This window comes from Panthera uncia, assembly GCF_023721935.1.
Source record: "Panthera uncia isolate 11264 chromosome A3 unlocalized genomic scaffold, Puncia_PCG_1.0 HiC_scaffold_11, whole genome shotgun sequence".
NCBI classification, from domain to species: Eukaryota; Metazoa; Chordata; class Mammalia; order Carnivora; family Felidae; genus Panthera; species Panthera uncia.
The window spans coordinates 17737416-17762693 of NW_026057578.1; the positions used below are offsets into that span (position 1 = coordinate 17737416).

At 43.2% G+C, this 25278-nt stretch overlaps 1 protein-coding gene across 1 annotated transcript in view; it reads left to right on the forward strand.

Moving 5' to 3' along the window:
• The window catches only part of PTPRT (protein tyrosine phosphatase receptor type T), a 632313-nt gene extending 612338 nt beyond the window's left edge, over positions 1-19975 (forward strand). Inside the window, exons 14-15 of the mRNA XM_049650393.1 lie at positions 19053-19297; positions 19932-19975. Of these exons, the coding sequence (XP_049506350.1) occupies positions 19053-19297; positions 19932-19975 (289 nt within the window). The remainder of the gene's footprint in view (positions 1-19052; positions 19298-19931) is intronic.
• Positions 19976-25278: the final 5303 nt, after the last annotated feature.

Here is a 25278-nt window from a genome sequence, read left to right on the forward strand (position 1 = left end):
TGACCCCAGAAGCGCCTCCTAGTTCATCTCCTGCCTGTCAGTCTCTGTCTCAGAGTCCAATTCTCAAGGAACACAGTCTGCCACATTTCCATTGGCTTGTCTTCCATTTGTCCACTGGAGACAAGTGGATTTGAGTATGTGGCATGCCCCTCCCCTGCACGTGCACGTATCATTGCCTGTGGACCCTCTGTGTACCAACTAATTGGGGTCACCACTTGTTGCCTGCTGATGATAAGTAAACTCTAAAAACTTCATCCTTGGGCACTCATTCATTCACAGGCATTTGCTCTTCTTTGGGCTGTGGGCATCACCATGCATAGCTCTCGCCTGGGGGAGCTCACTGTGCATCACAAAAGTGACTGTAGCTTTTGCTGGACCAGCCAGAGGAGAGAGCGAGGGTCAGAAGTGCCCACCACCATGCTCCTCAAGGCCCTCCAGGGCAGGATGGGTTTAATTCTGAAAGCCCTTGCCTTTAGCAAGCATCCCCAGAGTGGGAACGACGCTTTCAGCTAGGGCTGTAGCAAAGATAGGATCCTGAGGGGCTCAAACTGGAAAATGCCTTTCTAAATGTTTCAGTGTAGTGCTTTTAATGGAAGGAAGTGCTTTAGTTAAGCTCTGCAGTGTTGATAATGATGATAATGATTTCGTCGTATTTGTATATACAGCTTTACCTCTTCCAAAGTGCTTTCCCACTTAATACCTAGGTGTCTGGTTGGGCTTGGAGGCACTTAGCAAGGTATTACTGGATGGATGCCTATGCCGTGCAGGAAAGAGCCCCAGCATCCTGGCTCTGCACCTTCAGGAACTTGACTGAGTCCCACCTTCAGTGTCTTGTCTGTAAAATGGGGGTAATAACACCTACATTGCTGTTTCTGTGACATATTCTTTCATTCATGAGCATTTACTGAGCAGTTGTTCTTTTGTGCTAAGTACCGAGCCAGGTGTTAAGTATTTAGAAAGAAATACTCTTCTTTCAGGAAGCTCACAGCTTAAAAGGCAACTTTCACATATTAAAAAGTTATAAAATAATGTTATATATACTTGGAAGAGGAGAATGAAGACATGGCAGAGGGAAGAAGTCACTGAATCTGCTTTGAGGAAAGACACCCCTGGACCAACTTAAGAGGGTGCCTCACCAAAGAAATGATACCCACATTTCTCTTTGGCCTCACTGTCTAGAAATACACACACACACACACACACACACACACACGCATGCACACATTGTATAACTAAATAGATTACATGCTGGGAAATGAGTTGGGAACAAAGAAATAGAGTAGAGAGGGAAAGAAAAGAGGAAGGAGAAAGTGTGAATCCCAGTGCCACTACTTAGCAGCTGTGAATCCTGAGCGTTCTGAGTTTGTTTCTTATCTGTATAATGGGAATTTTAGTGCTCACTTCATGAGGTTATCTTAAGAAATTAAATGATATAATGTCTGTGCCAGGGGAATGGTTGTCTTTTATTAAATGGCAGAGCTGAGCTGGGACATAGCCGTGGTGGGTGGTGTCAGGGGTTGGGGGAAGATAGAAGTTGTAACTTCCAAATGTAAGTTAAATGGAAGAAGAATTTGCCCAATAGAATGAAGAGGGTCTATTGTAGATAGTGGTTCTTAAACTCACAAAATGTCTCCCTGAGTAATCGGATAAGACATGCCTCCTCCTGGCGTCTATCCATGCGGATATCGGTGAGAGAGGTCAGAGTCAGTTAATGATTCTGGCCAGCATCACGAGGGTGGACAAAATCATTTCAACACAAGAACACTTTGTAGACCAGTGGTCAGAATAAAGGCTGGGGTTTTTAGAAGGTCTACCCGTGGTTATTTCTAAAATAAGAGCTGGAGAGTGACAGGTCTGTCACTACCAAAACCTGCCTTAAAAGTGGAAAGGGTCTCAGAATGCAGAAGGGCCACTCTGTTGTGAACAGTCCCATTGCCACATTAGGAATGTCGCCTCCTTCCTGGCCACAGAGTTCAGAGTGTATGTTTGAGGAGGGCAGCGAGGTAGGGAGAGTACCATAAGTCACAACTCATAAAGACTGGAGAACTGATTTCATTGGTCTCAAGGGTTGGCTAGACATTTTAAAGTTCACCAGGTTACTCTAGTCTGAAACCATGGCTAAGAACCATCCAACTGAGAGACCTTGAGAATCCAGGGTCATGGAATATAATCATTTGGAAGATAAGCACGAGGGCTTGTTCTGGCCACTTAACCTAGAACCTCAGTTGGGAATTTGTTCCCACTGTATCATCAAATAGACACAGCTTTGGTTATGCTAATGGAAATCGAGTTTGGAAGGCAGAGTCCAAAGAAGACAGAGCCCTATTTGCCAACACTGTTTCCTTCCTTTAGATATTGAGGTAGACAATCTGTATGCTATTCGTGAATGTGTAGACGCCATTTAACAAATGGCAAAAATGACCCAGGCACATTTTAAAATATTGTTTAATTTATCGTAACAATCATTCCTCTTAGTGGTGTTGGTACCACTGTGAGGAGTAAAGACCCCTCAGCCATCATCTGTCTCCTGGGAAATAGGTGTTCATGAGCCTTCTCTTCATCAGTGAAACCTCAAGGAGCCCAGTACTTCTGCTTGTGAAATCTGATTTTTATCAGAATAAACATTGTTTGAGCTTCTTTCTAGAGCAGTTTTTAATTCCAATGGCTTTGAACCACTGGGCAAAACATTCTAAAAGGGTGGGGATTGTTGGGTATATGGCAACCACACAGTTTTTGTTTTTGTTTTTGTTTTTTTTAAGTGGAAGTATTAAAAGACCCAGTTTTTAGAGGGAGGCTTGACTTTGTAACGAGTGAAAATGTGGTTTAATAAGGTTATAAACCAAATCGAGCCTTAAGATTAAAGAAGGCTTGTTTTGTTTTGGAAAATAGCTTAGCGACAATGAACGTTTTTAGAAATGAAGAAAAGCTAAGATAGTCTGCATTTTACTTTATTCTGCCTTCCCACATCATTTATGACTTGGACATCTGATGAAGAGAGAACTTCTAGCGAAACCTCTAAATTCAGATACACTTAATAAGGGATCTCATTCTATTCTTTTGTGTTGTCTTTGCTTTCTACAGCAAAACTTGTGAAGATGTGGGATGTAAGGTTTTTCCAGGAGATCAGTGGCTGGCTCAAAGTGTATCCATCCACTGTATTACTATGCAGGTGTAGTAATCTAAGCTGGGAGCAATTTGCTCAATAAATTATACTTTTATAATCTCATCTCTCACCTTTTAAGGGTATTAAACAGTGCTTTTGCCTTAGCTCTCAATGGTGAGGAAAACCATACTCAGTACCTAGAAGCAGTGTTGTAAAGAGAAGAGCATGGACTGAATTCGTGTTTGAATCCTGCACTTTGCCACTTTCTTTCATTTTTTTAAAAATGTTTATTTATTTTTTAGAGAGAGAGCGGGGGAGGGGCAGAGAGAGAGAGAGGGAGTCATAGGATCCAGTGCAGGCTCTGTGCTGACAGCGGCCAGCCTGGTGTGGGGCTCAAACTCAGGAACTGAACTGTTATATTATGACCTGAGTCGAAGTCGGACGCTCAACTGACTGAGCCACCCAGGTGACCCTGGACTCTGCCCCTTTCTAAGCTAACCTGAGCCTGTGTTTCCTCATCTGTCAAAGGAGGACAGTGATACCAAAATTGGAGGGTTGTCTTGGGGATTTACCAAGGATTACATAAAATAATACAACACGTGTACAGCATCTAATTTTGTATCTGGTACATGGTTGGTGCTTGGTACATTGCAGCTATTATTGTATTTTATGTTATATGTCTACTGGTGTTTTGCACTTTAGAAAGTACTTTTATACAGATCTCTCCTGTAACTTTCAAGGCACTCCAGTGAGGAAGCATCATTAAATGCCAGGAAATGAAGGCTCACCCAACTGAACAGGGTCACAGGCTACTTGAAGAAAGAAGTCCATGGAACAGAGTTACCAGTGACTGGTACTGTGTTCTCATGATGGATTGAGAGGTGGTTGTGACAGGGAGCGGGCAGCAGAACTGGGAGGAACTATGCCCTCTGAGATCAGGTGGAGTATGCCATGAGCTAAGTCCAGTGTTGGTCACTGCCTGAAAGTATATAACCATTGTTCCAAATTGTAATTGGAGAAAAGAAAAGAAAAACACCTGTTCCCACCCCCTTATTCCATTAAGTACACTCACTGTCTAAATGGGACAAGACTCAAACAGGAAAAATGTCATTCATCTTTTTCTAGCTGTAAGAAATTTTATAATCTGAATTGGAGGAATAAGGACAAAGATTAAAGGAAAGATAAGGTCGGGGGTGATTTTTGTTATTTCTTAAATGGGCTTTTTGAGTCCCACTTTTAATTTTTTAGAACAAACTTTTGTTTCTTAACATGTTTTTGTTTATAATGTCTTACGAATAAGGTTGTGCTATGGAGAGGATTTTATTCAAATTCAGCTATGCCAGACATAGAAGAATAACATTATATAAAAATGTACCCAGATGATTATGATATTTAGCATGACAAAAGGTGTCTGGTTTCATTTTCTGGACAGTTAAGGTTTGAAAGCTTCCTCCCCCCCTTCTTTCTTTAAAAATAAGTGTACGATGAGTTCGAGCCCCGCGTCGGGCTCTGGGCTGATGGCTCAGAGCCTGGAGCCTGCTTCCGATTCTGTGTCTCCCTCTCTCTCTGCCCCTCCCCCGTTCATGCTCTGTCTCTCTCTGTCTCAAAAATAAATTAAAAAATAAAAATTAAAAAAAAAGTGTACGATGGCATTTTAGAATCAGATGTTGATACCTGAAAGAAATCTTGTTTGGTTTTGATTGGGCTTGTGTTGAATCTATAGATCAGTTTGGTGAAAATCAACATCATAACAGTATTGAGTCTTTTGGCCCAGGAATATGGGGTTGTCTCTCTGTCTGTATGGGTCTACTTTCATTTGTTTTATCATCCACGTGTTGTTCTCAGTATGCAGGATCCCTGCATCTTTTGGTGGATTTATACCTGAATGTTTCATTTTTCCATGCTATTTAAATGGCACCATTTTTTAAATTTCATATTCTAATTGTTCATTGTTCATATATGGAAATATAACTAACTCGTATGTTAAAAATTATTGCACTTGGTAACACAAAAAACAAAGACAAAAAGATCTCAGTTGGATAAAATAGTAACTTATTTCAAGCAAACAGGGCTATTGCGTGAAAGAGGGATTAGACAAAACAAATGGATAAGAAAGGACAAACGTGTGTGTGTGTGTGCGTGCACACAGACACACTGCAACATTGCACAGCCATAAAAAAGGATGAGATCTTGCCATTTGCAACAACATGGGTAGACCTAGACAGTAGTACTACACTAAGTGAAGTAAGTCAGACTGAGAAAGATAAATACCATATGATTCCACTCACATGTCGATTTAAAAAAAAAACAAAACAGACTAATAAACAAAAAGAATAATCAGTCCTATAAATACAGAGAATAAACCAATGGCTACTAGAGAGAAGGGAGTGGAGGGAGGGACAAAATGAGTGGAGAGTGGGAGATATAGGCTTCCAGTTGTGGAATGAATAAGTCACGGGAATACAATAAAATAGAGATTATGGTCAATGATACTGTAATAGTGCCGTATGGTGACAGATGGTAGCTACACTTATGGTGAGCATAGTATATAATATATAGAGAAGTTGAATCACTGTGTTGTACACCTGAAACCAAAGTAACATTGTGTGTCAACTGTTCTCAAATTAACAAAAGAAAAAAGTTGTATGGAAACCAATTTGACAATAAACTTCATATATTGAAAAAAAAAAAGAAAAGAAAAGAAAAAAGGTTGATTAGGCTCACCCAGGCCAAGTACTTAGCAAAGTACTCACTACATACCCAAAATGTTAGCTCCATCCGTGTTGCCTTCTCACATTCTGTGTTGCTCTGAAAGCCAGGCTCTATTCCATGAGTGGAGGTTATGGCAGTTAGAATTATGTGATGGTTAAGATGTTAAGACTTGGTTTTAGGCAGACCTGGGTTTGGATCCTGGCTCTACCATGCACTAGCCGTGTGCTCTTGAGTATCTCTCTCACCCTCTCTGCTCTTCAGTTTCCTACACTATAAAGTGGGGATGATTGATCCAAGATAGGGTGCTGACTTTACCAGAGTACAGTTCCTGGCACCTAGCAAATGCTCAGTGAGCATTAGCTACTCTCATTGTTGCTTTGTTGTTGTTGTTGTTGTTGTTGTTGTTGTTGTTGTTGTTATGTTGCAAGGAGGAAGATGCTGGAGAAGCCTAAGTAAGAAAGGCCTTTCTAACAATGCTTGTCCAAAAATAGACTAGGTTGAATGTAGGGTAGTGAGCCTCCCATCACAGAATAACAGACCACCGTTATCTAGGCTGTCCCAAGGGAAGTCAGGCTTCCCAGAGAGTTTCCCCTGTGTCAAAGTACTGATTCCTCCATGGCATCAGAAGCAAGTGGCGGTGGTGGTGCCAGTCTCCCTGGTCACCTAAGACATTTGACCCACAGACACCAAGAGCTTGGAGGAGTAGACAGAAATGGCATCCACGGAAAAATGAACACAGACCAGACTTATCTTTCCATCAGCTGCAGTTTATGATTGCACATTAAATTCAATTGCTTTCCTTAGGAGTCTGGTGTTGAGACCCATCCTCTCCAGCCCAGTGCCATCCATTCTGGCTTTCCCCAGGAGTGCAGACAGACCAGCCGCCTTCCTAGTGTACGCTAATTAATTTATCTCATGCTTGTGATTTTACGGTGCTTAAGTGCTGGAGCATTTCTGTTTGTTCTTCTCCCTGCAAAGCACCTCACGTTACATAAAGACCATGAATCTCCATTGCAAACGCCGTCTGTCTTGGGCTAGGGAACAGCCCGCTGGCAGCCTGTTGTCTTCCTGGCTCTGCCTCTTACAGCCAAAGTAACACATCCATTAATTTATCCTTAATGACATTTTGACATTCCAATCAGTTCATCAGATGTGCCTTATGCAAGCCTTCTCCCGCACGGCCGGGCCAGGGTGCCAGGCCACTCTTGATGCATAATGCATGAAACCAGTGCAGTGCACGGTACCCTCTGACAGACACATCGCGTGCTTCTCACAGCCCTGGCTCCCTGAGTGATCCACACTGATGCCTTCAGCAGTGTTTTCCTCTGTGCTTCCAGCTTGCTGTGCTTAGGGGAAACGGGTCAGTTCAAAGAGAGATGTCCTGGCTCAGAAACATACATGCAACTGTGCTATCTGAGGAGAAGTGATAGCGTATCAAACCCCTGCCACACTCAAAGGATTAGAGAAGCTTTAGTTCCACCAGTTCAGGTGCAAGGAAGACCTATGACAAAACCTAGCATCCTGAATTTCATTACCCTGCTGCTACTTAAAAATAATGATCGCAAAGACATTCTGATAACAATGGTATCAAAGAAGAAATGAAAATTATGCTTAATACCCTCCATATAACACGTTAGCATAGACACGCTTCCTCACAGTGGTAATCACAGGGTACACAGTTTCATTCTCTGGGTTTGGTTTTTTTTGTTTTTTGTTTTTTTTTTTTTTTTTGAACTTAATGTAAGCCAGTTAGCATTCTTCAATGTTGTTACATAGTTTTCATTTTTAATGGCACTCTGTCATTTTAATAGCTGCATAATATTCCATCTGGGGGATGCACCATCATTTACTGAAGCAATCCCCTATTGGTAGACATTTATGAGGCTGTGACTGATGGTTTGCAATTGAAGAGAAGCTGCAGAACAGGCTAACGGGGAGAACAGGACTCTGCAGGCTAAAGAATCGGGGCTCCATTCCCTCCCGGTCCCTTTACCTGTTTTATGAGTTTGGGATTAACATCTGGGCCTCCGACTCCTCACCTATAAAACAAAAGAAATAATCACTCCCTTGTCATGCTGCTGTGAGGGTTACAAGTGTTTTCAAGGTATTGAGCACATGCTGGTATTTCCTACATGTTACACTGTTATATTCACCTGTCTTTACCAGTGGTTGTAGATCAGGGGCAGTACTGCCCTCCCCAGCCTCCCTCCTGGGGACATTTGACAGTGCCTAAAGACATTTTTTTATTTGTCACACCTGGGAACGAGAGGCATTCCTGGAAGGTGGTGGGTACAAGCCACGGAACCAGATAAACATCCTGCCGCGCACAGGACAGCCCATGCGGCAACGAACTCTCCGGCCCCACATGTCAATCGTGCTGAGATCAAGAACCCCTGCCATACACACAGCTGTTTTCCAATGTCGTCCACGTAATACATGGATTTTTATTATTATTTCATTAGGATAAAGCCCCAAGAAAATGGGAATGCTTGAGTAAAGAGTATATTGTGCTCACAGGCAGTTCTAGGAGAAATGAGCTGGGATTGGGGATGGGAATAAGGTTTGAGGTGACTGATGGAGAATAGACAGCAGGTAAGTAGTATGTGCTCCACAGTGGGGCCGGAGATGACATTCCATAGACCAGTTCTCCAAGTATAGTTCCAGCATCTCCTAGGAACTTGGAAATGCAGATTCTCAGATCCTAAACTCAGATTCACCAAATCAAAAACTCTGAGCGTGGAGCCTAATCATCCCTGTTTTCAACACGCTGTCTAGGTGATTCTGGCGCACCCTCAGGTTTGAGAATCTCCATCGTGCACCATCTGTAGAGAAAGGCCCCTCCTGTAGAATAATAAGAAGGACCTGTTCCAGTACAGACACTTGGTGCAGAAATAGTTTAAAAGTGTCAGGTCTAAGTCATGGGGATGCTCAAATATGGGACAGAGCAACAATAAAGGAATTAAACGTGTTACTCATTCATTCATTCATTTAGTCAGTAAACATTTTTAAAGCTTTTACAACGTTGTGCCAAGTGCTGAACTAGGTGCTAGGGAAAAGTGAACTAATGGATGTTATGGAAGCCGTTATAATGAAGGATGGTGAGAACAGCAGGAAGATGACTAGGAGATGAAATGTAGGTAAAGTATGTCCCATCAGGGAGAGATCAGAAAAGGCCTCCTGGAAGACATAGTGCTCGAGACGGAACTTAAAGGGCTTGTGATCTGCTTATACGTTAATTCAGCAGGTGCTTATGCCAGCAACTGCGTGAGGCCCTGGGGAGTGGGAAGCGCCCGAGGCCAGCATGGCCCCTGCTGGTGTGGTCACAGTCTAGCAGGGGAGATGACCCTGGGGGCTGGCCATCCAGCAGGCCATCGTGGTTTCTGGAGGGAGCCAAAGGCCTGTAGTGGGGTGGGGGGAGGGGGAGAAAGAGAGGGCCCTGGGTCAAGGTCTGAGAAGAGGTGTGGGCACAGGGATGTGGAGTACAAAAGGTGGTTCAGTGAACTAGGGAAGGAATAGCTGCAGAGCCTCAGGAAGGAGGAGAGATGGTTTAGAAGAGTTTCGTAAAGTCTGAAGGCTTTGTGGTCATCCATCCATCCATCCATGTATAGGCTGGTTGGGTAGAACAGGCAGCCAACCCAGGGCATCCAAGAGGGCATGGACAGGAGACATAGTTCAGCTCAGCCTCAGCTCAGAGGAGAACATCCCCATCTAGCGACCTGCCTCTCTGGGAAGAGGCTGCCTGGAGACATGACGAGTCCCTGTGACTGGAGTTGACAATCAGGACCTGCATGTCCACTTGTTGGGGGATGTTGCAAGGGACCTTCCAGCCATGGTGGGAGAGTGTCTGGAGAGCCCCAAAGGCCATTCCAGCCCAGAGAATCCAAGACTCTGTAACCTGTAATGAGGGTCAGAACAGGACCGGGAGCAAAACATCTGCCCGAATGTCTGGCTTGGTTTGTGGTTGTGTAAGCAAGGTATGAATGGAGTAGGGCAGGGTGCCGGGAGAAAAAGTAGTCATTTTGGTTCCCTGGAGTGTTCATCTCGGGGAGAAGATCAAACACAAAATTAAGGTAAAAATAAAGCAGGGGAAACGCATGCGGACTGCCAGTGTGAAGAAGGGAGAGAAAAAGAACTGGCATTTGTGGAGTGTTTGTTACGTACCAAAGACCATGCCAGGAATGTACACTTACTATTTCTAATCATCGTAGTCACTCTCTGAACAAGGGCCTATCAAATACCATTTTACAGAGAAGGAAACTGAGTCTGATAGTCTCAGAGGCGGAGACGCAAGTAGGATTCAGCAGCTTGTTAGAATCAGGTTAGTCTGGAGCCACAGTCCATTTCCACAGAACCAACAGCAGAGGGCTGTTCGCTTTGCCCAGAGGTTCAGAGCTCAGTGGCCTGAAAGCTCTTCGGGAACTCAGCACTGTCTCAGCCAAAGATTCTGTCCTCACTTTCCTATGAGGCAGTTACTCCCTTCTCATTGTTTATTATGTAACAAACACTTAACACAGAGCTTATCTGGTAGGTGACACATCCTGTCGTAAGTTCATTAGTATTTGTAAGTTAGTAGCTATTGCAAACAGTTGTCATAAGCATTCACTCTAAGTACCCCCTATTTTAAAGATAAGGAAACTGAGTTGTAAAGAAGCTAAGTAACTGTCCAAGGCCACATAGCTAGTAAATACTGGAGCTGGGACTTGAACCAAGGCACTCTTGGCTCCAGAGCCCATGCTGTTCCCTCTGGGTTCTGCTGCAGGGTCCAAGAGATAGTGTGGCCATGTGGTAGTAGGAGGAGGGCCTAGCATCTGTCTTAGGCCTTCTTCTGCACTGGTTCCCCTGCCAGCCCGCTAGACGATGGTTAGACTAAATCTGACTCTGTCCTTTGTGAAAAGAGCATAATACGTAGGAGAGCCACCTAGGCAAGAAAGGGAGAGGGGCAGCCACAAGGAAGAGAGAAGCAGAGGCAGACAGGTAGAGTCATACACATGGAGAGCAAGACAGCAGAGAGATGGAGGTGACGGGCAGTGGCTGGGATCCTTCAGTCTTTCAAATTGTGATGGCATCTGCTGCGGTTATTTCTATAACTTCGCCATTCCAGTGGAAACACATAGAAGCCCCAGGCTAGGGTGATGGGGGTGGAGGAGGAAGGACCCACCAGCTATGTTCTAGAATCGGTACCCAACAGAAGTAATGGGCTGACCCAATGTGCATTGCCTGCAGGATGTGAGCAGATGTGTGAGCTTTCTGCCTGCACGTGTGTGCATATGTATGTGAGTGCGTGTTTGCCTGGAAAGGAAGGGACCCAGCTGAGAAAGCTTTGGGACAAGGGTGGATACATATAGGTCCTTGGCTAAGCATGACACAGCAAGGAATCTTAGAGAACATTCAGAAGCCTGACTGCCTGAGTTTGAATCCCAGCTCTGTCTCCTAAAGCCTGGGTGACTTTCCATGAATTTCTTCCACTCTCTCTGCCTCTCCTTCTCATCTGTGAAATGGGGATGTGTTTACCAATCTCCTACAGTATTTAGGAGAATTAAAGGAGCTAACACATTGTGTTTGTAATAGCCTTAATAGTGCCTAGCATGGCATAAGTGCTGTTTACATGTTTATTAAATAAATGAAATGGATTTGGGATTTACTATTTCATGGATCTTGTATTCATTTCCTAGAGCTCCATAACAAAATACCACCAACTGGATGGCTGGGGGGAAAAAAAGAAAACAAACGGACTTAGTCTCTCACAGTTCCAAAGGGTAGAAGTCTGAAATCCATATGTCACAGGGTCATTCTCCCTCTGGAACTCTGGGTAGAATCCTTCCTTGCTTCTTCCAAGTTTCTGGTGGCTGCTGGCAATCCTTGGCTTCTAGTTGCCTCACTCCGTTCTCTGCCTCTGTCATCACATGCCTTCTCCCTGTGTGTCTCCATCCAAATTTCCCTTTTCTTATAAGGATACCAGACCAGTTGGAGTAGAGCCCACTCTGATGACTTCATCTTAACTTGATTACATCTTTAAAGACCTCATTTCCAAGTAAGGTCATTCACAGATACCAAAGGTTAGGACTTTAACATATATTTTAGGGGGACACCCTGCAACCAGTAACAGTCATTTAAATAGCATCTGTTATTGCCTTGGTTCTAAGATGCCAACTACCCCTGTAGAGAAATCAATACCCAGTAAGGGGAAAGGGCATGTCTCTGGTAACAAGAAGATATTTGGACTCCTGAGGCTGGCAGCCAAGTCACCTGCTTCCTGCTCCTCCACTTCCACAGGTGAAGGATGATAGGGACTCCTCACTGATTCAGACCAGCTAAGGAGTGGGTTCTCAAACATCCGGGTCTTTAAACTCCAGCATGCGTTAGAACTGCCCGCAGAGATTATTAATCATCCAGAGTTTCTGATTCAGTAGGTCAGGGGTGGGGCCAGGGAAATTGCATTTCTAATTATGTTCCCAGGTGAAGCTGATGCTGCTGGTCCAGAGACAACCCTGTTCTACATCAGTGGTGCTCAAGCTCGGTGGCACATTTATAATCACCTGGAGAGCTTCTGAAAACCCACACGCCCAGGCTGCACCCCAGACCAATTAAACTAGAATCTCACCAATAATTTTTGAAGCTCCCCAAACGATTGGTGCAGCCAAGGTCGAGCAGCACTGCTCTAGAATACATCAAAGAACGTTTTTAGAGAAAAGGCATTCTTCAGAGCATCTGCTCTAAAGGATTCATGTTTCATAAACAATGAGGCCATTTAAATTAACATGGCTACTCCTTATCTTTAAAAGATTACCAGAGAGCATGTATTGAGTGCTTACTGTGTACGATTCTCTGGGAAAAATGCTTTGCTAGCCACATACCATTTAATTTTGCAGCCACTTTCTGGGAAAGTACTACTGTTACCTACTTTTCAGACAGGAGGAAACTGACATGCCGACGGATGAGTACTTGTAAGAGCTCACACAGCTAGTCTGAGATGGCGCCAGGTTTTGATGCCAGGCTGTCTGGCACCAAAGCCAGTGTGTTAACTGCTTTGCCATTCTGCCTCCTGATGTAAGAGAAAGTGGTGTGTTCTCCTTTGAATTCTGCACATACCCATATCCTCATTTATACTACCAACTCTAATGTGGTAAAGCCCAGCCTCTGCCTCAGTTACAGTAGTTCTGAGTTAGTGAGGTTTGGATTAATGAGGTTTTGCTGCATTCATAAGGGACTAAAATCATATGTGCCATGGACTGAATTTGCACTTCTAATTTCATTCTGAAAAGAGAGGTGGAGGAATGTTGGAACAGGTGCACTGGCAGGTAGAAAGCAGGGTTTGGGTCCTGTGGCTTCTGCCATTGTGCTGTGTGCCTTGGCTAAGCCCCTCCCCTGTCCAGGCCTGCTTCTTCTTGAAGAAATTGAGAGGCTGGTACCGTTCCCTTACAGTTCTGATGCATCACTTTAATTAGAGATCTGATTATGTCAGCACAGAAGCATACTGGCTTCAAAGGGTACAGTGCTGCCTTTTAATAGGAGTAGAGTCTCAGCTCTGTATTTTCTTTGTCTACCTCCTATGGGCTGAGGATTTCTCTCTGGCTCCAGTGTTCTATCTAATCTTTGTGGCTTCCCAGGAAACTGTCTAGAGATACCAACAGAGGATGAGCCCTATGTGGAAAAGAAAGAGTGCCTTAACCATGCCTCCCCAGGAGCATGGGCATAGCTCTTCACATTTAGGGAAAAATCCTAGGTGGAGGCCCCAACACTCTCCCCCCACTTGGCTGGAGCCTCCTGTTCCCAGCCCAGAAAAGATTCAAGGGTTTTTCAGGATCCAGATGGTCAATTCCCTACCACCTCTATTCCAAGTGGCTTCTCAGTCTCTACTGGAACTTTGCCAATGAGGGGCTATGTGTTACTTCCAAAAGCCCAAACAGGGCAAGGGTCATGCTTGGCTTTTTACATAATGATCTCTTTCTAACAGCCACTGGCACAAAGTAAGGGCTTATTAAATATTTTTCCAACAAATTAATGTGCAAAGAGGAAGAAACTACTAACTTTGGGAAGGAGACGAGTAGGGGACATTTGAGTTGGGACTTAAAAGGTGTAGAGAAGGTTACCAAAGAATTAAAAATGGGAAGGACAGTCAGGCATTAGGTGCTTCCAAAAGAGACCCAAGCAATTGTACTTTGTTCTTTCTTCCTTGTTTCAAGCCAACCTGGTTCTAATTCTGCCCCTGGGGCCACAACAGAGCCAGACAGATGTGTGAAGAGGGCATTCCTGAATATTCCTTCTCCTTGAAAAATAATCCCCATTGTTTCAGACATTTTTTCTCTCAGAGCATGATTTCAGAACCCTTCACAGCCCCGCATTCCTCTCCCTTGAGTCATTCCACCTGCCACTACCCCTTATAAAGAGTGGTGCTCAGAATAAATCATAGGACTCACGGTCCATCATGGGCACATCCCCTGCCACCTACCCTCACTCAGCTAACAAGCAAAGGTCAGAAAGACCTCAGAGTGATCTGTTAGAAGAAAGAATGCCAAGAGCTATGGTCACATCACATTGTCCCTGCCTGTCAGAAACAGTAAACTTCGGATTGCTATGTCTTAAAATGTTCTTCGGCTCTAGAAATGTCCCTGCAGAGGAATAGATAGGCTTATGAGTGCTCTCTTTTTACCAGCTTCTGGTACCCCCTACTGGTGAAATTGTGTGACCCAATTGGCAAGAATCTCAACAACTAGAGAAAAAAATTCCAAGTTTCATAAGTCACAAGTACTTGAATCTTGAAGGATCTGAAGATTCCATAAGTTATGTGACTCTCCCATGTATCATGTAACTATTTTATGTGATTAAAAAAAAAACATTTTATAGCTATGGCTATACTGTGGGCTTTGAGGGAAAAAAATCTGACTTCTGTGAGCATTCCATTAATTCTGCAAACATCCCAAGAATTCTGTGACAACTACCGGAAGAAAATGCTAAGTTGTCAGCCAGAAATATTCATAAGTAGAAATATTTCAGGTCACAAACTAATTTTGTGCAAGTTTTTCTTCCTCTTTCCTTGTATGTATCTTTTTTTAAAGTGGTTATAATTTGCAGTCAGAGTAGGATGGCAATCTCTTCTGCACTTCAAATTGTAGACTTTTAAATATAAATTTGTACAACAAATTTATTGAGCACTGGCTGTGTGCCAGACACTCAGCAAGAAATCAGAGTAGGTGCGAGAAGTCGAAAACCCTTCACCCAAGAGGCTCTTGCCCTAGTGAGTGGGAGAGTTGGATCCCTGCAATTCAACTAGGCGGGTGCTTAGCTGGCATGGCAATGAGGCCTTCCTTGATCTGAGAAGGTTCAGACCAACCATTGGTGTTTCTTAGCTCCATGCATTTCTTCTCCCTGGCTTTCATCACTTTCGTGATTTTATAGCTGTGTCTGTATTTATCTGTTTAGCACCTGTCTTTGCCGTTAGTCTCCGTGCTCTGTGAAGGTCAGGGTCATGTCTGGCTTTTGTCACTGTGATCTTACCTCTAGCAGAAGCCGGTACATGTAGGTGCTCAATAAATATTTGTTCAGTGAATGAGTCAACCAAGAAGAGAAAATCACAAATCTATGTAGAGGAGCAAGAGAGACCTTCAAGGAGATGTGACATTTGAATGACACTGAGCCTTGAAGGATGGAGAGGAGGGGCCAGTGGAGAAGAATGGGGACATATTAAGGAATGCATAGTATTGACGAATGGTTGGGGGGTGAAGATGAGGTGGCTGGTGTTCCCTAAGAGAAGGTGTGTATGGAAGATAAGGCTGAGTTGAAGCCTAGAGCCATAGCCTACGGGTCTTTCATGCCCTACTCATAGGCTTGGATTTCCCCCCTTCTCTTAAGGAAAAACAGGGAGGGGGGGTCTGAGTTAACTCGATGGCTATAGGAATAAAATGATTTTTCCTGTTTTACCAAGATGGTTTTTTAATTCTTAAATTTTGAATTCTGGTAGAATATAGATCCCAAAACTATAGTTTTATGTTTTCTTTCTTTCCACATCCCTTCCTTCTATTTCTACTTTGTAGCTGTGTTTTCCAGCTGCTAAAACACCTGTCTGTACATTTTTAAATTATTATATAGCATCATCATCATGAACACATAGTGTCAACCATGGGCTAAATACTAAGGATGCCATAGTCCTGAGTTTTTACAACTCAGTTGGTTGTTGAGTTTTTAAATATCTATGTTTCATAGAAGTTCAATTTTTCATTTTTCATCCAGGTTTTCAGAGCTACCCAAATATTTCCATAAAAGGCCATTTTTCACAGATGCAGCAAGGCCTTTTATTATTATTATTATTCCTTTGGAAATGAATGACTTGTGCCCAAGACAACTCTCTCCATATTATTTTACCCCTAATGAAATGGGATTGGTTGGGAGTTATGCCCCTACGGAAATATCAAAGCCTCTTATACACACTCACTTATAGTTTTAAAGTTAACTTTCTTATTGGATTTCCTTTTATTTCCTGCCAGGGCAATGTGAGCAGAGCTTAGATAGAGGCAAAGGATCTGCTGTATATCTTTTCAAATTTATGATTAAGAAGGTCACATATACATTTTTAAACACACTCCTTTTTGATAATAAATGAAGAATAAAATTTCAAAATGTCATCAGCAGTAGACCCACTCATTTTTCCTTCGTTGGCACTCCCCCTGGCCCCTGTCTGACTGCCAACACTGATCCAGTACTTCCTTTCTGGTTGTTTTTCTGTCTACCAGGAATAGTTTGACTCCTGGAACAGAATGCCTGTGGCTAGAGCATTATATACAAAAGACGCATTCCTATTCCTGAGAACCCCTCTTTTCTCAAGCCAATGGGGGAAAAACAGAAAAGAAAGGAAAAAAGGGAGGGAGGGAGAGAAGAAAGGAAGGAAGGAAAGAGGGAAAGAAAGGAAGGAAAATAAAGGGAAGGAAGGGAGGGAATGAAAGGGAAGGGAAGGAGAGGAGGAGAGGAGGGAAGGAGGAAAGATGGGAGGGAAGGAAGGGAGGGAGGGAGGGAAAGAGAGAAGGAGGGAGGGAGGGTATGTGGGTTCCATTTTAGGCTGCATTTGTCTTCAAATTGTGGCCAAAATGGGGGAGATAAAATTCTCTTCTTGGCGGGGGTTTCCTGGATCCAGATTCCTTTGCCTCGTTCTCCACTGAGCTCTCTGCTTCCAGAGCTAGCGCTACCTGGACTCCATGCCTCTGGCTTCCAGTTGGGTTGAGCAAATGAGACCCACTGTTCATTGGTCAGGGGGAGAGAAGAGGATGTAGCCAGGGTGTTGATGCCTCTTGTTCCTGCCATGTGAGGATCAACTGAGTTCCTCGAGAGAAGGCTGCTGCTTCTGAGCTGATGGTCTTATCTTCACAACTCTCTCCTTCAGGGTGCCAGTGACTGCTTCCTCTGCTTGTCCCTCTGGACACGTGGGTGGCCAACAACTCACCTGTCACTATGGTGGACCTTAGGTTCCCCTTCACCCTTCTTACTTTTGTCAGTAGTCCTTTTGCACATAAAGTCTCCCCAAATCATTCTCACTTGAGTATGCCATCTGTCATTCTTCCGTGCAGTCCGCATCTAGATCCAGGGATCCATGGGAAGGGTGTTACTCCCCATACTGTCAAACTAGAATTCATCCTAGATGAACTCCCCTAAAATACTTCTGTGTCTAGGTTTTATCTTTTCATTTCATACCTCCTCTGATAGGGAGATCATTCCTCTTGAAATTGCATATTTCATGACCAGGCAGGCTCAATTTTGGAAAAATTTTTCCTGAATTTGACTCCTCTGGGAGATCTGTTGTTTCCATGTTGATATAGGAGTGATTAAGATTGAAGTTGAAACCAAGTCCTATGGAAAATGGAGCAAGAGACCTGGGATAATTTACCCCCAAGATATTTAATGTGTCCATCGCTTTCCTTATCACAGGAACATAATAGCTATATTTAGAATTGGAAATGTGGGGAAATCTCAGAGGGACTGCATTGGTTTTTTAGAAATGTTTGAAAAACTGTCATATGCAAGAGGGGTTAGTAATATTTTTGTACTTCTAATGATCTAAGAACAACCGGTTAAAATTTAAGAGAAGTAGGTTTCAAATCCATATGAAGGACTTTTTAAACCTTCAGCTGCCTGGGGAGGCATCCAAATCTCTACCACTTGATATCCAGAGATTTCACAGTGGGTCTCTTGAAGGGGGATTTGGACATTAGAATGTGGTTGGACCAGCAGGGATGATATAAAAACAAGGATGCAGCTGTCATGTGTTGAATGTTCACTGTGTGCCAGGTGCTGTATTCCATGTGTTTCACATATGATCTCAGTTAATCATCACAGCCCTAGGAGCTTGGTCCCATTGTTGACTGATGTACTCAGAGGACGAGTTCAGAACTTAAAGAGGTTAAAGAACGGGCCCTGCATCATGCAGCTGGCAGGTGGCAGAGATAGTATATGAACCCAGGTCTTCCTGATGCCAAAACCAATGGTTTTAACATCCAGTAGATGGTGTCATAATGACCTTGGGAACTAGGTGGCCATGCACAGGCCTAACCCTGTCCTACCTCCATGAGCTGGGGCCTCTGCATGCTTTTATCCGCTCTCAAAATGATTCTAATTTCCATCACAGTTTGGAAATCACTGATTTAAACTAGTATTATTATAAATGCCCATCTGGTTCTGAAGGTCTTTCATTCCTATGAATGATCGTCAGGCATCAAGTTCAGCTTTAAATTTTCTCCTTTCGAGCTACAGGACTAACTAACCCTCACCCTCACCCTCACCCTTCACCAACCACAAGTCTCTACTTCAGTTGTCCATTGTTTGGCGTGTTATTTTATTACCTTAGTCCCTGAGAAAGGTCAGACTCCATTTTGAATCTCATTCAGAGCCATGAGAACAGAAAGGGCCAATCAGCTTCTTCCCCACTTCAAAAGGAGAGCAAGGAATCATCATGTAAGTCTCATTGATTTCCGATTTTAAGCTCAAGTAAAGAACATACCTATTGTTGGAGATGATCCAGAATAAGCCTCACATTTCCGAGTAAATGAAAGCCATTAATGGTTTCAGGAGGATTTAGGCTTATTCCACCTTGACATTGGAGGACCCATCTTGACTCTCTCTGTTCCTGGAGAATGAACCAGGTTTGGGGGTTGAGGATGATGGGTAGGGTGGAAGAACAATCTGATCTTTCCAATGCTTTAATGCAGCTGGAACCATCTGACTGTGATTTTTTCCCCTTGCACATGTCCCAAAGGAAGCTGGCCAAGAAGCAGAAGGAGACACAGAGTGGAGCCCAGAGGGAGATGGGGCCTGTGGCCTCAGCCGACAAACCCACCACCAAGCTCAGCGCCAGTCACAACGATGAAGGCTTCTCCTCTAGCTCTCAGGATGTTAATGGATTCAGTAAGTTGACCCAGCTAAGGGGAAGGGAACATCCATGGTTCAGCTTGACCCTGGTACCTCTGCTGTGGACCCCTCACAGTGGTCAGATGCTGAAGGGTATGGGTTCGGGATGCTTCCTTGGATGTTCCAAGGATGAATGTTCTCCCTGGCAAGGACTTGGGGCAGCCCATCTTGAGGGAAAAGGAGGTTTTAAGAATATTCCCCCAAAGCAAATGGAAATGGGGCAAGCCATCTTAACTGCTTGTGGAAATAAATAGATACAGGTTAAAACTAATAGTAGTTAAAAAAAAAAAAAAAAAAAGAGGACATAGTTATGCCCATAAGGAGAAAAACATGCCGCATTGAAATGAGTGTCTTACAGTTTTCAAAACAGTGTTTCATATAAACCATGTTAGGTAGGTGTGCCACTAATTGCCATCTCTGTTTTGAGTGCTTAGGAAACTGAGGCTCAGAAAAGCAACTTCTGCAATGTCCCAAGGCTGATGAGTATACCTATCCAAACCTGGAACCCATGTCTCCCAAGCCTGGCCAGGTCCAAATTATAGCCAGTGTTCCAAGGGGCCTTTAGTCAAGAGCACCTGAGCCCTCATGCAGAATTGATACAGGGTCCCAAGCCTATAGAAGTGGCTAAGATTTCAGAGTTAAATCTTATCCAAAGGAAAATCTCAAGACTGGTAACCTAAAACTAACTTTTGTTCTCATCTCTCTTTAAGACAATTATTTTTCCTAGATTTAATAGAAATGCTAGATTCCCCAGCCTCTGCTCCAGATTAGGGAATTCAGGAAATCTAAAGGAATGCGAGCGTAGACAAATGAATGTCCTCCACACAGTGTGTGGCAAATGGAATAAACCATAATTTGTAAAAATCACTTAGATATGATCAGTTGGGGGGGGTTCTATGAGAAAATGAAGAAAGAAAGGAAACAAATATTTATAGACCATCTTCGTCCTCACCATGGCCCCGTGAGATACTGCATATGATTGTTCCCATTTTATAGGTAAGGTAGCCAAGGTTCAGTGCATGCGGCTGACCTTCTCAGAGTTACATAGCTAATTCCTGATGGATCCATGTTCTGAGGGTAACTTAGACCCATGATTGCTCATCTTAAGTATAGCACAGAACTCCTCTGAGAAAGTTTTCATAATACACATATGTAGGCCCTACACCTTACTGACTAAATCACAATCTCCTGAGGGAAGAGAGGTAGGGAGATGAGGGGAGGGGTAAGGTGGGATGTGGGTTTTGTAAAAGCCACTTAGATGGTTCTTATAGGCACGCTGATTAAGAACACTGAACTTTGAGGGAAGTAATAGCCATTTTCAAATATTGACATGCCGCCTTGGGAAGGAGATTAGTTTTAAACCTATAAAAAGGTTGAGAAAATAGTAAAATGAATCTTCCTTTACCTTGTACCTAGACTCACCAATTATTCATATTTGCAATATTTGTACACACACACTCTCTCACTCCATACTATATATTATATATGTATACATATATAAAAATATCCTGTATATATATACTTATATAAGATTATATAAAAATTTTATAAAATTTTCGGAACCATTTAGAAGTAGGTTGCAGACATCATGACACTCTACTTCCAGAGAATTCCTAAGAACTAGGAAAATTCTTCAACGTAACCACTATAAAATTGTCTGACCCAAGAAATGTAACCTTATTTCAGTATGGAATATACCAGCGTATAGTTAAATTTCCTCAGTGGTCCTAAAATATTTATTGTTGTTGTTGTTGTTGCTGCTGCTTTAATCCAGGGTCCACTCAGGTACTCACATTATACTTGGTCATCATGTCTCTCCATCACTTTTCATCTAGAACAGCCAGCCCTCCCTCCTTTTTTTTTCTTTCAGGGCATCGACACATTTTAAGTTTAAGCCAGTTGTCTCCTAGAATGTGGCACAATCCAGATTTATCTGATTTTCTTCACCACGATTGCACTCAGGTTAACATGTTGCCAAAAATTCAACATAGGTGGCATCATGTCCTTCCCTTTGCATCATCTCAACAGACAAATGCTATCACTTTGCCCGTTATTGGCAATGCTAAGTCTGCACACTTCTTAAGATTGTGTAATGGCTTTAAAGACAAAGTCTAACAGTGCATACTGATTATTTCATGAGCAAATATTTAACTTGCATTTTCCTCAGAGAGCAGAGCAAGTGTGCAGTCTGCCTACCCACGAAGCCAGCTCTTTTTCCTTTCTCAACCCAGATGAATCGCTGGGATTCATACATTCCCTTGGGCCCAGAAAAAGGCGATAGTGACATAGGCAGCCAGGAGAGGCAGAAAAAGGGTTGACAAGGAAATGGACTTGGTGTGTCCTGAAAGAAAGGCCCATCTGAAGATCCCTGAGAATCTCTATCTATATTCATCTGTCACTGATTCTCCTGCTTTCCCTGGGAGAAAGGAAGTTCAATAACAAGTCTGGCTGATAGACAATCCTGGCCAAGTGATACCCATTCACCCCAAACCTTTCCTATATAGGCCAGATTCTTGTGCACACCTTTTTCCATGTGTAAAATGCCTGGGAAGGCTGAATGTCAAAATGGAAAGACTTCTGGGAAATCTGAGTGCCAAAACTATTATAGTCAAAGATACATGACCTCGAAATTATAGGTATTTGATCTTAAGTTTTCTGATCACAAGTGGAAACCTGGGTAACAGTGATTTCTTGGATTTCAAGGGAAAACATCACTGTATTCCCCAGAGCTAAAACTCAAACTCTTAAGAGGAAAGCATCCAAGACCAAGGTAGATTAGCCAGCCAAAAAGGAGGAGAAATCCTATCTAGTAGAATCTAATCAGACATTTTCAAGTCTAGAGACAATATTTCCAAATGATTGATATGTGTGTTTGTTTTATATGCATACACACACAGATACACACACACATACCTTTTAATGGCATTGCTTTTAAAAAAAGACATTGAAATTGAAAAAAAGTTCAGTTGACAGTATACTCAATTATTAAGAAATTTTGCATTTGTTTGAGTCACTGAATATTTTAGTACTCTATCTATGCATCTGGTGTCCTCAGGCTATAGCCACAAACACGCTCTGGGGATTCTTTTTAATACCCTGGAATGCATCAGGTACCTTTAAAATGCCCCGTGGAACCGCTGGGATGAGATTTGAGGGGAAAAAATGTAAGTAATGCTTACACTAGAGATGTAGAAATTGCTTCTGAAATCACCCTGATGTATGTAAAATTGAATCTATTTTCTTGGCATTAGGGAAGTGACTGTCTGGCTTCTGCAGCGGCTTTAGGAGGCCCTGAGATTATTTGCAAATGTTAAGGAAGCAGGAGAAAGACAGAGTACAAGAATAGATGTCACATCAGAAAAGATTACAGAAGAATGTGCCCTGAGCAATTATTTCATTATTGAACAGGTGGGCTCCTGCCTGATTCAAATTCTGCATCTCCCTGCATAGGTTGATTTTCAGGGGTTTTCTATTCCAAATAACTGTTGCTGTTCCACAGCATCCATTCTATCAAGCTTCCAGATTTTGTATAGGAGCAATGACCTCTGGGAAGCAAGGGTGATGGGGCCTTTGCCATTGTCAGGTGTGGGCCTTTGCTTTGGGGTGCTTCAGCATTCTTGAAAAAGGAGTGCATGTCACATTTAAAGGACAAACAATGTGCATTGTTTTCAGTTTAAAGAAATGGCTGGCTTTTATTAAGTAATCTCATTTTGATCTTATTGCCCTGTGTAGCTGATTGTTATTTATTTACTTATTTTTTTTTTAAGATCTTTCACTCACTGGGATAATTTTTCCAAGTCTTTCTTCTGGTGCTATCTTTTTACACCCATGCTTAAATCTTTTTCTTTATATCTGTTGTTCATGGTATCATCTTCTCTGTGTTCATTTTCAGTCCAAATCAAAGTGCTTCAAAACAAATCCCAGTTGAATTTCTGTGCTAGTGATGCCTGCTGGCAGGCCAGGTCCAAGGACCAGAGGGGTTCCTGCGGGACCAGCCAAGAAGGTCCCTGGCTGTGCGCAGGATAGAAATCAAACACGGGCCAGCAGGAGGACAGGCCAGCAGGAGGTGAAAGCAGAGTTTATCGAACATGTAAAGAAAGTGCCGAGTATCCGGGAGACTCAGCAAAGGAGTCTCATCTTTATTCGGGGCCTGGAGCTTTTTTATTGACAATTATAGTCTGGTGTACGTGTCCCCTCGGGCATCCAGGAACTGGTTGGAACAAAGCCAGGGGCCCAGCTGTTATTACTTGGAGGGGGTGGGTATTGGCATGGAGACGTCTAGTGCTGGTGGTCTGGTCATTCTCTGTTCTAAGGAAACCAATAACCCCTTGTCCCTTACAAGGAAGACATACACTGTTTGCATTGTGAGGCGTGTGTAGAGTGGGGTGCAGGTCCTAGCAAAGGGTAAAAACAGGTTTTTGTGGAGTCCTTCAGTCTCCCTGTCTCAGTGTGGAGCTCAGTTGTCTAGGCTTCCCATGCTGGCATCTGACAGACTCACTTGCCCACTGGGTGCTGTTGGTAAACTCTGTCTTCATTGTTTTGCTTCCATTGTACTGAAAGGCTGCATATCTGGTGGGTGTGAAGGCAGTTGGTTTCTAAGCAGCATCAGAGCCTGGGCCATCAAGCTCTCTGCTCTCTGCTAAGTAAGGATATAGGCATGGTTGAGGCCCTGGAGGTGAGATTCAGTGGCCACTTGCCCAGCACTTGGTACATGCCAGTCCCTGTGCCATGAGTCCTGAGCACAGTTTGGGGAGGGGAATAATTATACTGATGAATAAAAATGGGCATTGTCTTGCATATAATGTGTTTCTACTGAGTTTTTCATAGTTTACAAAAGTCCTTTTGCAGAATATTGGAGCCATAGATCCTTATTCCTGCACCAAAAGAAAGCTTGTATGTTTATTATCACTCCCATCCTACAGATGAGGAAACTGAGGTTCAGAGAGACCCTATGCCCCAAATCATACAACCATTTGCAGAGTTAAGGGTCTATTTCTTCTGACATCAGTTTGCTTCTATCCATCTAGCTCTGCATAGAATTTGGGAACATATTCAATAATAGTACCTACAGCAAAACAATAATAAGAGAAATAAATAATCAAGATGTCAGGAACACATAAATGAAGACAAGAAGGTCAAGACCAGGTTGTATTAGAATGTAATTTATTATATTAAAAAACAATCTAAATATGTAGACTGGTAACTTTCATATTCCAGTTTGGCTCTGAGCTTTCTAGTAGCAAAAGCCCAAATAGGAAGGTAACTTTCATTGGCACCCATTACATATTAGGCCATATGCTCTATATAAATCCCACTCTTAAGCCTCCTAGGAACCCAACAAATTAGATATTATTCCCACTTCATAAACAGGGGAACTGAATTTCAGAGAACCAAAATAAGTAAGCCCAACATCACATGCGCACAGAGTGGGGATGGGATTGGAAGCCAAATAGGGTTATCTGACCCCAGAACCAGTGTCCCTTGTCCTGTACCATGAATGGTAGCCCACACTCAGCAGCCTAAATGGTGGCCACTCATGGCCAGGAGAGAGGGAGAGCACCACTCCTCTCCTGATGGCCAGCCAGCTCTTCTCCCATGTGGGCAGAAGCTGCTACCATAGCCATTTCCCACATGGAGGCCTGTCCCAGGCCTGGGCACTGGCAGGGAGCCCATCAGATTCCCACAAGCTGCCAGGCTCTGTGATAAGCACACTCAGATACGCATCTTCATCGGTCCTCACAGAACCCTGTATAGTGGTATGTTTATTACTAAACCCATTTTACAGTTGAGGAACCTGGTGTTCTGAGATATTGCAAGATCTTCCTCAAGTCACGTGATGAGTAGATAGTGAGGTCTGGACTTCAAACCAGATGTTCTCCTTTCAGAACTGAACGTCTTTGTCTTTCCTGTAACCTTTAGCTTTCTGCCCACCACAAAGCTAGGTGAAGGAGAGAAAGGAGATTAAGGGGAATAGCCAATCCTGCTGGCAGGACAGTGCCTCCTCTTAGTTCTGTCTAACTTGACAGAATGAAGTCTGTCTGCTTGAGAGCCTGAAGCTCCTCCCGCAGGAAGAC